The sequence below is a fragment of the Tyto alba genome, unplaced genomic scaffold, assembly GCF_018691265.1.
Source record: "Tyto alba isolate M040663 unplaced genomic scaffold, T.alba_DEE_v4.0 Super-Scaffold_2, whole genome shotgun sequence".
Classification (NCBI taxonomy): Eukaryota; Metazoa; Chordata; class Aves; order Strigiformes; family Tytonidae; genus Tyto; species Tyto alba.
The window spans coordinates 19480360-19496459 of NW_024881282.1; the positions used below are offsets into that span (position 1 = coordinate 19480360).

A 16100-nucleotide genomic window follows, 5' to 3' on the forward strand; every position below is an offset into this window, starting at 1 on the left:
GAACTCTTAAAAGAGCTAAGGTGTGTTAACTTCCATTTCTGCAGTATTATGCTAGTTAGTCTGTAAAAAGGGGCTTAAATCAGTATTTCATCGACTTAATATCTGAGGTTTGGGATTCTCAGAAAAGTTCCATTTCTCCTTTACAGTCTGCCATTACTCATTTACTCTTTCCTCCTCCAAAAATTTTGTTCTTAGCATGACTTGTTCTACTTCTACATCAGATCCCTTCCTTTCAAGGGAAGGTTACAGTGTGGGAACCTCCTTTACATTGAACATTGCAGTTCAGCTAGCTTTTTCCCCATGAACTTACCTTCCTTGTTCACAGTTTTTACTAGTTATTTTTCCATTCTTATTCTCAAAAAAATCTTTTTCTCACCAGTGTTATTACAGTTTCAAAAATAATTTAGAAGTTACTATCCTTTTTATTCTGTGTCTTTCAAAAAGCTGCAGTCATGTTGAAAGGATTTTTCTTATCATATACTTAAGACTTTGTATTAATTTTTTTTGTAACAGAAACCTTTTTTTTAATCTAAAGAAACATCTCCAGTAGAAGATCAGTTCATTCCTAACAACATTGTTTTACATACTATTATTCAACACCTCCTTTATACTGTTCTACTGTGTTGCTAGTGGAAGCAACCTACAGGTAATCAAAATCAGTTCAGCAGCTATTTTTAGATACTGCTTTGGAAAAAAAAGAGTTGCTTTGTTCATGATGTTAATACTAACTTAGCTTTAAGATCTTTACCTATATTTGTGTGCACAGTTGTTTTAAACCACTTGAAAAATCAAAACACTTTCCATGACAAAAATGTAAGCACTACTCAATCCAAGCTGAGTCTCTTCTCAACAAAATAGCAATAGACTTATAATTCAGCTCTTCCTGATGAAAGATCAGACTTTGCAGCACAGAAGAGGTAACTGGGAAAAACTGAAGGGACACAAACAGATGATTCTTAGCTAGAAGTCTGAATGGGCAGGAGGAGGAGAAATCTGTCTTTACCTGCAAGTATCAAATAACTGTTGAACCTATGAATGCAATTCTCGAGAGGCCAAAGAGAAAATAATTTAAAACACTGTTTTCATAACCACTGTGCAGTAGGCCAGCAACACTCTGAAAATAACAGGAAATTATGAGACAATCTGGATAAAAGAAAAATCAATATTTTGAATTCTGTGCTTTTAGGACTGTTGATTGTCCTGAAAATGACAGTATTCTGAAAAGAAAGCAGGATAAAGGACAGTTGTTGTGACCATATCACTTTGATTTTGTCTTTGTTATTTATAACTGACATCACTTCCTACTGTTTTTAATTTACATGTTAATATATATTTCATGCTCATAAGGGACAGTTTAACAAAGATGACACAAATTTCTGGGAAATTTAAATATGCAATCTCATTTGTCACATCTACAAAACTGACAGAGTGTGTGTGTGTGGAAAAAAAAAAAATAAAATACATACACCCACAAGTCTCCAGGCTTCACTTATCACTGCATACTGCAGCCGATTCAGAACAAACCCCTCAATTTCTCTGTTTAGTTTGACAGGAGATTGACCAATCTTCTTCATCAGGGCATATGTTCTCTCTGTGGTAGAAGGATCTGTTTCTGAGTGAGGAACGATTTCAACCAACGGCACAAAGTAAGGTGGATTTACCTCAGGAAGAAACACAAAAGAAGAATGTCAGTTATCGACAGATTAACAGAACAAGTTAATGTAAATTATCTTTATAGCTTGCTACTAGTGTGGATATTTTCCAGTGAACACAGAAAGCCTGATCTTCAGTCCCTGAAAGACTGCATCAATCCAATAAAAGCTGGTGTATTAATTCAAATTAAAGAAATAATTAATCTTGCATTAAATCTAACTCTGTTTAACCCCTTCAAAGTTCACGAAGCTACACTAAAGATGACAGCATTTAAACAGTACTAGAAAACTTTTTACTGACTTGAGTAACTGATGCTTTCTCAATATCCACGCTGTTTGTTGTTCTAGGTCAGCATCTGTCTTTCCAAATGAAGCAAGGCATTTCCTTTTAGATATTCAGGAACTTTGTAACAAAATTATTGCTAAACACCACCTGTAAGATGTAACACCTAACAGACAAGCTGCTACTGGCCCAAGCTTGTAAATATATGCTAAACACAGTAACAGCTATCACCTAAAACGTGCTTCAAAAAAGTTGCAGAACAGGTTACCTTCAAACACAGCACCTACTTTAAAAAAAAATTAAAAATTTTAAATTACCTCTCCCTGACTCTTCCCAAATGTAAATTCTCATCAAGTCAAGACCTTTGTGTAATGTATTTTTGAAGTAATAAACAAAAAATTCTAAAGAACATCCTAGAAACAGCCAGAAGTTCTTTAGGTCACTGCCTGCATACTCTTTCCAAAAGCAGCAGTCCTTCAGCCATATCTTAAGGTGTTAAACTCAGTTCTTGGTCTAGATTCCAGGCGGTTGAAGGAGCTAACGTATCATAAACTACTACCAGAAATAACATTGGTATTTAAGGACAGTAATTACTAATTCTTTCACCATGTTCCCTTACAGTCAACTGCTCTATCAACTGTCATGTAAAAGCAAGTACAGGATTCAGTCACAGCAGCATACAGGCAGTCTTTCCCCTCTGCCTGTTCTTTCTTTGCAGTGCTTACATGGTTCCCTTTACTGTAGGGTCTGACTAACGCATAACCTGATGTAGGTCACATCTACTCTAACTACTGATGAAACACATTTCATTCCCTTTAAAGTGCCTTGTGTTCCAACATAACCTTTCTCACATCAGTCTCTCTGGCAGTGCCACCACCAATGCTGAGAATGGCACGATGGACACCATCGCAGGTGTGGTGCCAGGCAATTTAGCAAGATCCGAAACACTGCAAGCACCAAGAAGTTCTCTGAAGGCTTTTCTAACTCTTAAATATATCACAGGTTCCAATCACGAAGAGGACAAGTTAATTCCTGAGAGAGACTGAGGCTATTATAAATTTCTTCCAAGATTAGTGTTGACAGTCATCTTATTGAAATATTCTATTTCATGAACTTGGCTCGGGGAGTACATGGGTGTGTTCATGAGCACACTGAGGAGACTTAGGAAGACAATTTTTAGGAGTGAGACAACAGATGTTGGTAAAAACTGAAAGTGGTAAAACAGGGATTAGATTGGGGGTGGGGGAAGCTTTCTGATAATGAGAAGGCGAATGCAAAGCCCTTCTTCAGAAGAGCTTACCTTACTCAGCCTAACAAAATGAAAGCTAAGAAAGAAGATGACAAAGTACAGAGGAAGAATTAAGCTACACAAAAGCAGCCAACAAACATAAAATTAATTTTAATGGACTGTTAATAAGATTGGAACAAAAACTGTAAAACACAAACAACTTCAACAGGAGTAGTGGAGTTAAAAAAAAAATAATCTAACAGATAGAGCCTAATACATTTTTAAGGTGATTTGATTACATGGCTTCCTGTACAGCAAGGCACTTCACTTAATGGCACAGTCTCGTCTAGCTCTGTATTTCTAGCTGTGTGACCTAGCAGGCATATATAGTATATGAGAAATGAACTGCTCTGCAGAAGACCTCTACCAATACACTGCCTGAAACTGCTTGCAGAGAGAGCAGCTGTACCTACAAGCGTGGCATGCATTTCTATCATACAGCTATGCTATGGGATCACTTATTTTTTCTAATTACTGAACCTATTGCTATGTCAAGCAAATCAATGAACTCCTCCTGCCCTTTGGGTATTTAATTTAATTTCTCCTCAACATGCTTACCTGTGCCAGAGGCTTTACAACTTTAGCTTTTAATTTTTCTCATATATCAAATTCCACACTTCTTGTTTTCACAGTGTCTTCCAGAGTGCCAGCCTCCTGCAGCTACCACTCCCCATGTCCTACTGTCATGCTCAAGATGTTAGTAAGGCCATGGTTAAAACAAAAAACACCAAAAGCCAACAACTACTACAAAGCATGCATGTTTCCTGATACAACAGATGCAGAAGGGCCCCTGGAAGAGCACACTGGCTCACAGTTTCTCCAGTGCACTCCCCTCTGAGTGAAGCTGAGATTACTAAGAAAATACTCTCAGTGGGATTGCAAAACCATTTCAAAATGATCAGACATTTTAAGTCACTCCAGAGTATTTGCTTTGGAAAACACATATATCCTCAAAACAGCAACATAGAAAATGTTTATGCAGGTACTAGCTACCCTTCCAGATCTGATAAAACCCGGTTTCAGAAGTGGCTCCCATAAAGACTGCAGCTCAGACTAAACAAGTCAACTGGTAAAGACCAACTTGGGAAAACAGTAAGAAAGAATAATGTAAAACCAAAGACTGACAAACAGAGAGTAGGCAGAAGCCCAGGGATTAAAAAAAAAATAAAATCCTACCTATAGTTACTTAATACAGAAGCCTAGAAGGGACATAATCTCTTCTCTTGCACTACAGAAAGTTACAACACTGGAAATATGAGATAAGGAATTACTGAATTTTAGACTGGAGAAAGGCTAAACCTAGGCACAGATACACAATTTGAAGTTCGACTTTTTTTTTTTTTTAATTAAAAGGGGATAAAAAATAATTATAAAGAAAGAAATGAATCCTTTTGTTCCTTTCGCTTCCCAATCACATCAAGACACAATGGTGGTGGTGGAGTGGTCTCAGAAGGGGCCTGACCAAATACTTTGACACTGTAGCATTAGGCTACAGGTAGCTGTAGAGATATTACAGTAAAGTAGTGATGCATTTTTGTGTTCATACTGCCACTCTTGAGCATGCCCAGGGAACTGACATTTATTTTATACCTGAGGGATGCCCTGGAGACAACATGCAGCTACCAAATTGCAGACAGCAGAGCAGTACCTTTCTCCAGATACTGCAAACCTTCCTAACAACAGTCCTCTTAACTGATCTGTCAAACACCAGACTAACAAACTCATTAGTTACTGAGTAGTGAAAAACAGAAACAGTAAGAAACCCAGTGATCAAGACAAAGTGCTTTTCCATGCTGAGGAGAGATGTGACAAACTGCTGTTTGGCAGCCCCAAGTAGACCTCTACAGAGGCTCACAGGTGCCCTTCAGCTTTTTGAGGTTCTGCAGCCACGTCTAGTCCTGCCATTTCTGCATCACTGCCCTGTCCCAGCTGGTCACAAAGCATGCAAATTCAGCTCCAAGCACAGTCTGTTCCATTTCATCCACCTGCTTTTCCTCTTCAGGTAGACTGCTTCTGCATCAGAAGTCTGAAGAAACCAGAGTCTTTCATTGACATTACCTGACAAGCACATGCAGTTCACTGTTTGGATACTTTCTGCTACACAACAGCAGCTGAAAAAGGGTACTAGTAAAGACTAAAGATGCCACAAGAAGAAAGTGGGGAATATTATACGTTTGTCTTCAAAACACAGAATTCCTACGCTTTGAGAGCCAGTAGTTTGAGTAACACACAATATGAGCACAACAGCTTACACAGAATGTGTCTTGAGCCAACAGTGTGAAACATGCATACATGCTCTCAATTTAGTAGACGCTGCTGCTGCTCACAGAATGACCACATTAAAGTTTTTCTGATAAGCGAGGCTCCTGCACACTAACAATATCACACAAACAGTCCAAATATCCTCCTATATCCTTCAGTCTGCAGGGAGGAGTTTGGGATGCAGTTTAACTAGACACCTGTACTACTACTACAAAAACAAAACATGCCATCATACTTACAGGATGTGATACAATACACTGCTTAACATGTTTAAGGCCAGTGAACAATTTGCTGGGTAAGAGACAAGAGGTTGAGCTGCTCAAGATAACATTGTCGCCAACAATAAGATCTAATTGACCAAAAATCTTCTTTTTCAGTTCTAGGTTCTCCGGTGTACATTCCTGGAATAAAAGCAAAAATCAGTGTTAGAAGTCTACTAGTTCAATAGTATTTATCTGTATATTTCAGACTTCACTGATCCTACCCTGACACCTAGGAACAAAGCACAAACCATCTATTTTAATTAGCCTAGATATACCAGTGAGCCATAACACTAAAATACCTTCCCACATATAAGGAAATGGAAACCCCCAAGAGTTTCTCTATATTAGAAGATGGACCACCACACACCACAGGAGATTTAACATAAAACAAATGATTCTGCTTCATCTAAAATACAGACGTTTACTCACACACAGTGGTAACAGTATGGAGGAATAAGACCTAGCTTTAATTTTTTTTTTTAAAGAGAAACTCACACGATATAAGTCAGTATTCTCTCTCAGACAAGATGGAAATGAATAGGTGTATCTCAAAAGAAAACAAACTTACAAATTCCAGAACTATGGCAGGAAATTCCAAGGTACAATTCTGGAACCTGCACTGAAACACCTCTCAGTGACCCTCACACTTCAAAAGCTTAAATACCTCCATTCACTTCAACTCTGAGAAATATTTCTGAAGTAGAATGCATGTTATCAGAACTTCTCCCAAAGATATTGAGCATGTTTCAAATGTATGGGCTAAGAGTCACAATCTACAGTCACTAGAATTTCAAAGTTATCCCCAGGAGCTGCCTAAAGGAGAGCATGCAGAAGTCCACCAGTCTGGGAGCACTGAGGACATGGGAGAATAACTACAGTGGATTCCACAATCAACAGGAAAGACTTCAGTCTACAAGAAGAAAACGGGGGAACACAGTCAGCTTGTTTTCTGGGTTTTTTGGAAGGGTTTAAAAAAAAAAAATCCAAACAGGATCCCCAAACATTTAAAACCTCAGCTTTTCCCTTAAAACACACAAGAAAATACCTGCTTTTTTCCAACGCTAACCCTCTCCCACCTGTCAGTACTTCATTCTGTCCTTCCTGTTATGCTGAACTGCACGAGGGTAGGAAAAAGGCTTTACATTTAATATAACAAAAAAATTTAATATCTGCAGCTTCAGCCTCTGTGGCAGGTATGCCCAGGGCCAGAGTTTTTAACCTAGTAAATGGGTTAAAAGTAATTTGAAGTTTTAAAAAAATAAGCAAGCTGCAAGGGACAGTACTAAAAGTTCCACAATACAGAAGAGATAAATGGGGTCATTTAAGAACTCCAGATAGAGCCCAAAGTAGTAGACAGCCTTATCAAAACAAAATGATACTCTGTTTATAATTCCAGGATCCCTGCTTGTTGGTTAAGTTTAAATAGTTTCTTTTAGTAAAGCCAAAGATGAAGAGAACCCTGCAGATACTGTTCAAGCTAATAAAAGAGTTGCTCTGAATAGGTTTATTGTGAACTTGAAACTCTAAGCCTCCTCTCACATCAGACAATAATCAAAAAGGCAAACTCAAATCTGCTGGAAACTCAAACCTGCCACAGTTACGTAAGGTTTCTGAATGGGCCATTTGCTTGAAGTTTCTCGAATAGTGTCACAATTGTATTCAGGTTGCTGGACCACTGCAATAAAGTTTCTGTCCTCATCAAGCATGCAATTATTTTCTCAGAGGCACCAATTCCCTGAAGAACAAGGGGAAAATTAAGCTCTAAACAATCCATTAAACAGGAACCTCACTTGCTGTCAGTTATGGAGCCTGGAGAGGTCTGAAGCTATTCTGTTTACCCTGAGAAAGAGAAGATCAAACAGTGAGCAGATAAGACACTGTTTTAAAGCTACCACAGTCTCTCTTAAAGAATCAGTGCAAAAAAGGTTAGCATAGACTTCTACGCATTTTAAGTGACACTGTATATTTCTGTTCACTTTTTGTAGAGAAGATCACACTTCTCATTTGCAGTGAACAGGACATCTTTATTCCAAGGCCTGAACACCTGAACAAGATTGCTACTAATCTGTCTTCCAATTTAAACTTTATTAGACATCTTTTTTTAACAGCCTGATCAGAACATGACAGTTGTTAATTTTGAAAACACACCTCCTGGAAGAGTTGTATTGAATTAAAGGCTTAAAGGTAATAGGCATTTCAGAGAACACATAGCAGCTATTTGACCAGCCTATGAACTCCTAAAAGAACTACACAAAGATAAACATGTACCAGACTCTCTCCCTAGCAGACAATGCTGATATCTTGCCCCTCATTAAAAAGTTGCATTCATATGACACAACACCTTTAATGGCAGTACACAGAAAGCTAGGGAATTTTATCTATTTAAATCCAGTATCTTTCTGTTTTTGTACAGGCTTTTCCCACCATGCTATCCACCATCTGTGCTCCCACACACGTCCACACTCACTTAAGTGCACAACTTCATTTACCGATATTTAAAATGCTGGCATCTACCCAGGTTCTTCCCATCCATTCTCAGATATGCCAAGATAGCAACCTACCTGTACCACCTTCTAGGAAAACACTCCCCAAAGCACTACCTTGCAAAATACCTTCTCCTTACACTAGCAATGGGATTTGCTGCCAAGGCCATGGATTTATTAGAAACAAAGCATGCCCTGAAGTAAAGCACTGCAACACAGTGGTATGGTCCTAAAATAAGTATTGTCCTACACAAGATGAAAGTCAAAGATTTAAACTGGCATGGAGAAGGTCAAAGATTAGCAACCATTCAGCAACAAGCAAGCCACTTTCTCTAAGAACATCTGGAGATACTGTTGCAAGGAGCAGCACTGAGCCCTTCCAACAGCAAGTATAAAGTCCGACTGTAGTCACCAAGCATAAGGAACCACTGTATAAAGAAGTTTGAAAGCCAGATACACAATGTTGAGTTCCCACCTCCTGACTAGATTCTGGCTGCTGCATATTCAAAACATAATCAAGAAAAAATGTCTCCCCGGCATTCTTAATATGAAGATTTATGATAATGTAAATTCCTACAAGTGAAGCTAGATCAATCTTGAGCTCTCCTAGACCCTCTTCATTCCAGTACTGTATCCTATGCTACGGGATTCTTCCAGATTTGGGGCTGAACAGGCTGAAGTTGTCTCTCCTGAAGTCCAGGGCCGTGGATTCTCCTCTAAGGATCCTCAACTCCACCATCTCATAGTCACTGTAGCCAAAGCTTCGCCCCAACCTTCACATCTTCAACCAGTTCTTCCTTGTTTGTAAGTGATTCTCCTCTAAGGATCCTCAACTCCACCATCTCATAGTCACTGTAGCCAAAGCTTCGCCCCAACCTTCACATCTTCAACCAGTTCTTCCTTGTTTGTAAGTATGATGTCCAGCTCAGCATGTCTCCTCTTCAGCTCCTCAGCTGTGTCAGGAAGTTACCAGGAATGCATTCCAGAATCCTCCTGAATTATTTACGCTCTCCTGTGCTGTCCCTCCATCAGATATTTATGTGGTTGAAGTCCCACCATGAAGACAAGGGCCTGTGAATGTGAGGCTTCTTCCAGTTGTCTGAAGGCCTCTTCTTTCTGATCAGGTGGTCTGTAGCAGACATCTACTGCAACGTCTTCCACATTGGTGGTCCTGTCAACCCTGACTCATAAGCTCTCAACTGGCTCCTCATTCCCACCAAGGCAGAGCTCTGCATATTAGCTCACAGCATGTGCTAAGTACCCTACACAGCTATTCCTCTCCTACCCATCTTGCACCACTTAACCCCCAAAAGCTGCACTTTACTACCATGCTGCAGCTGCTACAACAAAAAGGGTCCTGTAGCCTTGCCCTAACCACAACTGAGGTAGGAAATTATTTTCAAGAGTTCCATGACTTCTCTCTTCCCACTAAATTCAATAGGGCTTCAAGTAGTAGGTAAATTGTTTAGAAGCCATAGCTACTTTGATTGCTACAAGGACACCCTTCATCTTCAGCAGTTAAATGAGGATATCCAAATGGGTCAGAAACGCTGGCTGTCCCTCTATTTATATACATACAAGTTACAGCATTTTAAGTGGTCTCAGCTTTTCAGTGATGCTATTTAGATGATAGTTTTGAGGCACTTCTCAGGAATAGTTCCCAGAGTCAAGCAACAACAATCCTCTCCGCTTGTAGAACGAAGACATAGCAACAGCTTTCAAAGCTCTGAATTATCTCACAAGCTAGACCCAGACTGTCAGCACTCCTGCAACAGGAACCACATTATGTCCAGCTTTTTGTGGAAATATGAAGATCTTCACAGGATTAAGAAAAAGAGTTCTGAATCTCAGAAAAGCAACTTTTCTGAAAGCTTTGGTGACTAATCCATTTATACAAATACTTTCATTATCTTCTACAGTTACAATCCATTGGAAAAAGAACTTTCCAAAAAGACTTCAGGCATAATTGTTCTATTTTCAATCTACCAAGTCATTTTAGAATATTGTATTTGGAATGTTGCATTTCTAAAACAAAGCCTGATTAACATAAATCTACATGAAGCAGGGACAAACAGAATTCAAAGCACTATTACTATAGCTAGTGACTGCACAGTCAAATACAATTATTCCAGATAATTTAACCTCATCTAAATAATAGTCTTGTAAAAACCTAGTTGACTTCAGAAAGAAAAATTACGTATGCTAAAATAATCTCTCTGCAAATTAAATCCTAAAATTTTACAACCAATCCTGTTTACCCCAATACAAAAAGCTGAGGTTACTGAAGTTATCAAAGCAAGATTGCATCTATTTGCTCCACTTGCAGATGCAAAATGGTCGTTAACACCATGTTACAGAATCCATATTAAAGTCAAATTATATTTTAAGCAAAATAGTGTTTAAAATGCTCACTACTATCATTAGTATTTCAGTGATGATCATTATTATTATTATTATTATTATTATTATTATTATTATTATTATTATTATTATTATTATTTCTGTTTAGGATTTTGTATTGACATGCTAGTTTGATCTTCCCTTGTAAGGTTTAGGTCTGTATTTCTGGTCTGGAAGACTGAAGATGCACCTTCTATTAAGGAAATTAGATCTTATTTCTTTTGTGTTCCATGTCAGACACTGATGTACATTCTACTCAGTAAAAAATCATGCACATGAATCTGAGGAACTACACCACGTGCAATTAAAAAATGTGACATTTTGAATTGAGTTTGTGAGTTCAGCTAGTGAAACAAGCAGAGAAATAAAACGGTATTTTTAATGTTAGAACAAATTATTACATCAGAATATAAATTTTTCTTCTGATACTATTGTTAATCATTATGATTTACGTCAACTATCTATAAATTTTTCATGCATTAAATTGGTTTGGTAATTTCACAAAATTAAAAATTACTACATATGTCAAAGGTAAATACTTGACTGCAAGTATTTTTTACTTTCCTGTCATGCTCCCCCGCAAAGCAGCAAAGTAGTTTTAGATGCTTATTCTGAGATACTTTAAAGATGGATAGTACGTGGATATACCAGAATATTCATTAAGACAAGGTGCCAAATGAAAATGCATCATTTCAAACTGCAAACATGGTGGCAGGAAAACCTATTTACTTCAGCCTCCTTTTAGAAAGTGCTGTTACCTTCATGGCAGGGACAGCAGCTGGGCAGGAGACACACTTTTTTCTCACTGCTCTACAGGTTTGGGACACAGCACAGAAACATGAGACGTACATACAGCTGTTATTGAAGGAGTCCTCAGGCTATTGCAAACCCTTCAGTGCATTTTGAGCAGTTAAAATAAGGAAAAAAAAAAACACACACACAAAAAAAAAGTCCCCCAAAACACCCAGCAGCATAGACACTGATAATTGACGTGATTATGTTAAAGCATAACTAGAACTTGAGCCCCCAGCAGCTAGGGTCGTGGGGAAAGCAGGGGGAGCAACCTGGCAGTGCACCACAGCAGGGAGGTAAGGTTAAGTGGGACTTGACCCTGAAACACTTGGAAGTGATGCATGAACCCAAACCATATGGGATATACATAAGTGAACAGAAGCTCATTAGGTTGATTGCCCCTTTTCCCCCTGCAGATCTTCATTCTCCATACATTGGTACACAACTTCCTCCACGATGGTTTCAAGCACATGTCCAAATACCAGATTGTTAACAAAAATGTTTGGCAACAAAACACTCCTTAGATGCAAAACAGCTGTAAGTTAGTCCAAAACACACCACAAAACCTTGGCAACCAAACTTTATTTTCAACTTGAACAAGAATTGTTATCTTGTAAGCCAAGGGTAAGAAAGCAGGATAAGGACAGCAGCTCCTTTAACTGAAAAGCATACTGGTAATTCGTTAATGACAGGGCCACATTATCCCCATTTGACACAATTATAAAAACCCCCATAAAATAGAATGGCATGGTCACATATACTCACATCCTGGGGCTTCAGTTACATACAGACTTGCTACAGGGTAGGTATGCACTGAAGTAAAATGCTTAACACAGGGGAGGAGAAGGAATCATATCACATGAGTATTTTAAGAACAGGTTAACCCATTTTTGACAGACTGTTGTCTAGGTATGACTGATCCTGCCTTGGGGCAGGGGTTGGTCTAAGTAACCTCTGAAGCCCCTTTCAGCCTGATTTTGGATAACTCTGTAATTGGTAGGGCAGCACAGGTAAATGTGAATCTTCTGATAACGGTGGGGTCCTCTCATACACTGTTCTTTTGAGGAGTAGAGGACTGGGGGGGCATGTGGTGAAAATCCCACCATAGGAGTTTAACTCTGATTCATGGGGTTTGAACTTGTTCAAATTTCCATTCAAAATAAAGTTATAAAAGTGTCTTACAGCAAAGCTACAAGTGCCTGGCATTTAGAACAGTAGTAAATTCATACTCAGAAAAGCTTTAATAGAATTCAAAACCATCAACTAAAGGACAGTAGATGAGTAAGATTATTACAGAGCAGTTGCAAAAGCATCAGTTAAAACACTAGTACTTTCAGGTTAATCTAATTAAAAAAAAAAAATTAGAGCTATAACTCACTTCAAATCTAAAGAAGTGATAACTTCTCAGTTCTCTTGAATTTATGAGCTCATACCAGTGTGAAATCTGATGCTTCTTAAATCACTGCCTCCTGCATGACATGAAAGACTATCACATGATACCGTACAAGTAAATAACACTTTGGTGAGGTGAAATCCAGCATTTAGATGGAAACATTTTGTACTTTCCTACAGTTCAGAAACATACCCTGTTAAGGAACGGGAGCAATAAGAGTATCAAGTTACTGCCATTTTACACTGTTCAGAATAAATGACTGAATTATAAGTGTCTGTTCAACCTTTAGTACAAAATACAAAACAGGATTTTAGGAAGTACTAGTTTTCAGAACTACATTTTCTAAAATCAAACTTGCAGATTTGGGAGTGTTGTAGGGGACTGTGTGGTATTTTTTGTTTTGTTTAAAACACATACAACAAATGAAGGCAAGTTTTGCTCCAACTAGTGTCAGTATCATGCCATGAAGAGGACCACCTTTCTCCACGATGTTTATGTCCCCTACAAAACTTTCAAAAGACAGACAGACAAGCTGATCAGGCTGCTACAGATGAGATGAAGATCCTTTTTGTTTCCTTAGGGAAGGGCAGTAGTATCTCAAACAGGTTGATTGACATCCTCCTCCCCACATTCTTTCGCAAAGGATCAAACCTTCTCTTTCCTTCTACCGTGATCCCATCCACCCTTAAAAATAGGGGAAGTGATCTAGGAAAGGCAATGGAAATACAATACAGCCCTAGAAAGGAGACCAGGGAGCACTGAAACTGAACCTGAAGAGCAAGCTTAACTGCTGGGCAGGATGATAGTTATAGCAATGACTACCACCAGTAATGGGGACCAAAACCATATTCAAGTCTGTAATGGTAGACAAAACAGTTGTTATATGCACAGGATAGATGAGGTGTGAATGTTAAAAAGTCTGGAAGGACAAACGTCCATTCAGCAGCAGCACCACAGCAGTGACACTGGAAAACTGTTTATCCAAACATCATCTTTCAGTTCAACTCAAACACTGACTTGATAAAGTATTTTTACAGGAAGTCTTTGATATCAGACTGTTTCAAACCCTAAAAACAGAAAAAAAGTTTTCTTAAAACCTCTACGACAGCAAGTCAGATGACATGCTTAAAACCAGCTCCCCCAGAAGCCAAAACATAACTTCTGGTGCCTCAGGGCAGTGTTTAAGGGTAAAACCATGCCTAAGGTTATATTTACCCAGCTGAGAGAAAACAAACCCATGTTTGTTTGTCCAGTGCTCAGAGCTGACCAGTGACTAGTCCAGAAGAAGCCATGTTACCACAATGCTTGCACACTCTGCCTTCCAGCAGGTTGGTATTTACAGAGGAACATCATCAATGCAGCTTCTAAACCAGGATGGTTGTCTATCCTATGAGATCAGGGCAGCTGAAGACACCTTCACCCATTGCTGTCTGCAGATATTCCCTCATCCACACAAGTAAAAAGGTTCTTGAGAGTCGTCATGAAAGTAAAACAAAAGCTAGTGGCAAAAACTGGTACAGGACAATCAAAGACAAATTTTTATGACAGGAGACATGAGAGACCTACTGTCAAGGCTCCCAAGTCAATGCTGGTTTCCCAGTCTGAGGCACCATCAGGCTTTTTGAAAACTGTTTTTAAGCTGGTAACACTGTTTTTCTACAGTATGTCTAACCGGCAGAGATAAAAGTACAAGCAAGACCTAAAAGAGACCAGGCTGAAGATCCATTGTAGTGTTATCACCAGTTCAAAAGAGTTTGCAGGTGTAAGGGGCCACAGGGCATGTCCTCTCTTTTTAAAGAGGCAGGGGAAAAAAAAAAAAAGATACTATTGTAAGGCTTATAAGCAGACTTCCTTTAAACTGAAAAACGATAAATACCTCAGACCATAAGGTATACGTTGCAAGCTTAATTTCACCCCTTGCCAATCTGCTTTGTCCCATGCCACAGCACGACTGACAGGTTCAGAGATCACCTCCCAGCTACCCTCCATGTGTGGCTTCAACCTGCTCAGCCAGGACTCAACTCACAAGTCTACGCAGTCGGTCAGGCATCAAGGGTAAGATCTTACCAACAGTTCATCATCTTATCCTCTCGGAGATAAAGATAAAGCAAACTTTACTAAATATTCTGTTAGTAAATTGTTCCAAAGCAGAGCATTTAAAAAGATGTTTACATTTTACTAGCATTATGGTAAAATACCATACAAGTGCTGCACTGATTTCTATTCAGCTTATATTATTTAGGAACTAGACACACATCTGCCCGAGTCTGTTTTTAATAGTGAAAAGAGTACTAACAGGTTCAGTTCCCAGTAGTCACATAAGGACAAAAGACAAAAGTCATCATATAGGGAAGTTAAGAGCACAGTATTAAGAAACATTTACCTCACCCATGATAGTTCCACGCGAGGGACATTATAGTACAAATGTATTCATTATTTTGTCTCCATGGAGTTTTCAGCTAATGGAAAAAGTTATTTCAGAATTAAAGCTTTTAGTGATGCAAGAAGCTTGCAGTGCACATTCACCTAAATGCCATAGGCTATCTACTTTAAGTAGCACAGAAAAGCTTTTAGAAGTGAAACTAGGTGGATATTCACTTTTAGAGCAAAACACAAACTGATCTCTGTCTGGAGTTGATACAAAGCACACTAATGAAGACAAGTTACTTCATAAAAATGCTCAGGAGAGGGAATATATACAATAATATGCATCAAGGCATACCTTGTTTTTAAAGGTTCATGGCATTACTGTTACGAGTTTTCTTCTCACTCAGTCCTTCTAATTATTTCTTGCATATTTCTCACTCATATCTTCACTAATGTCATTTAAGAAGTTCCACTTTTTACTACTTCTTCCCATTTGTTTTAAGTTTAAGTCCTATGAAAATGACACAGAAGGCAACTGTCTGCAGGATTCATTCAAGGAGTGCAAACATCAAGTACATTTTTAAAGCTCGAAGCGGACTTAGTCTACTAAGCCCAAATTTGAAAAGAAGGTAAGATTTAACCAGCTGAAATCTAGAGTAAAGAAACGTAGTTCTCATGGAAGTCTTCTGACAAGTTAATCAGTAGGTTATATCATTAAACAAGAAAATAGAGTCCCCTATATTCAACTAACATAAAAAATAACACATCAGTTGCATTAAAGTAACTAAAAAGTCAGAACACTTGCAGTCGTAAATTACAATTAGTGCATTTTGTCCTTCCATGTTCAAAGCTTCAATAGGCAATGTTTCTAAAGTTTAATAGTCAGCCAGAAAGTAGTCTGTTCATAGCTGAAATAA

At 38.5% G+C, this 16100-nt stretch overlaps 1 protein-coding gene across 3 annotated transcripts in view; it reads right to left on the reverse strand.

The window, feature by feature from the left end:
• Positions 1-16100, reverse strand: part of CRYL1 (crystallin lambda 1) — a 60903-nt gene that overhangs the window by 23367 nt on the left and 21436 nt on the right. For all 3 annotated transcript variants that reach the window (XM_032990765.2, XM_042793168.1, XM_042793169.1), the window contains 2 exons: positions 5725-5886; positions 1467-1661 (listed from right to left, as the gene is read on the reverse strand). In XM_032990765.2, the coding sequence (XP_032846656.2) occupies positions 1467-1661; positions 5725-5886 (357 nt within the window). The remainder of the gene's footprint in view (positions 1-1466; positions 1662-5724; positions 5887-16100) is intronic.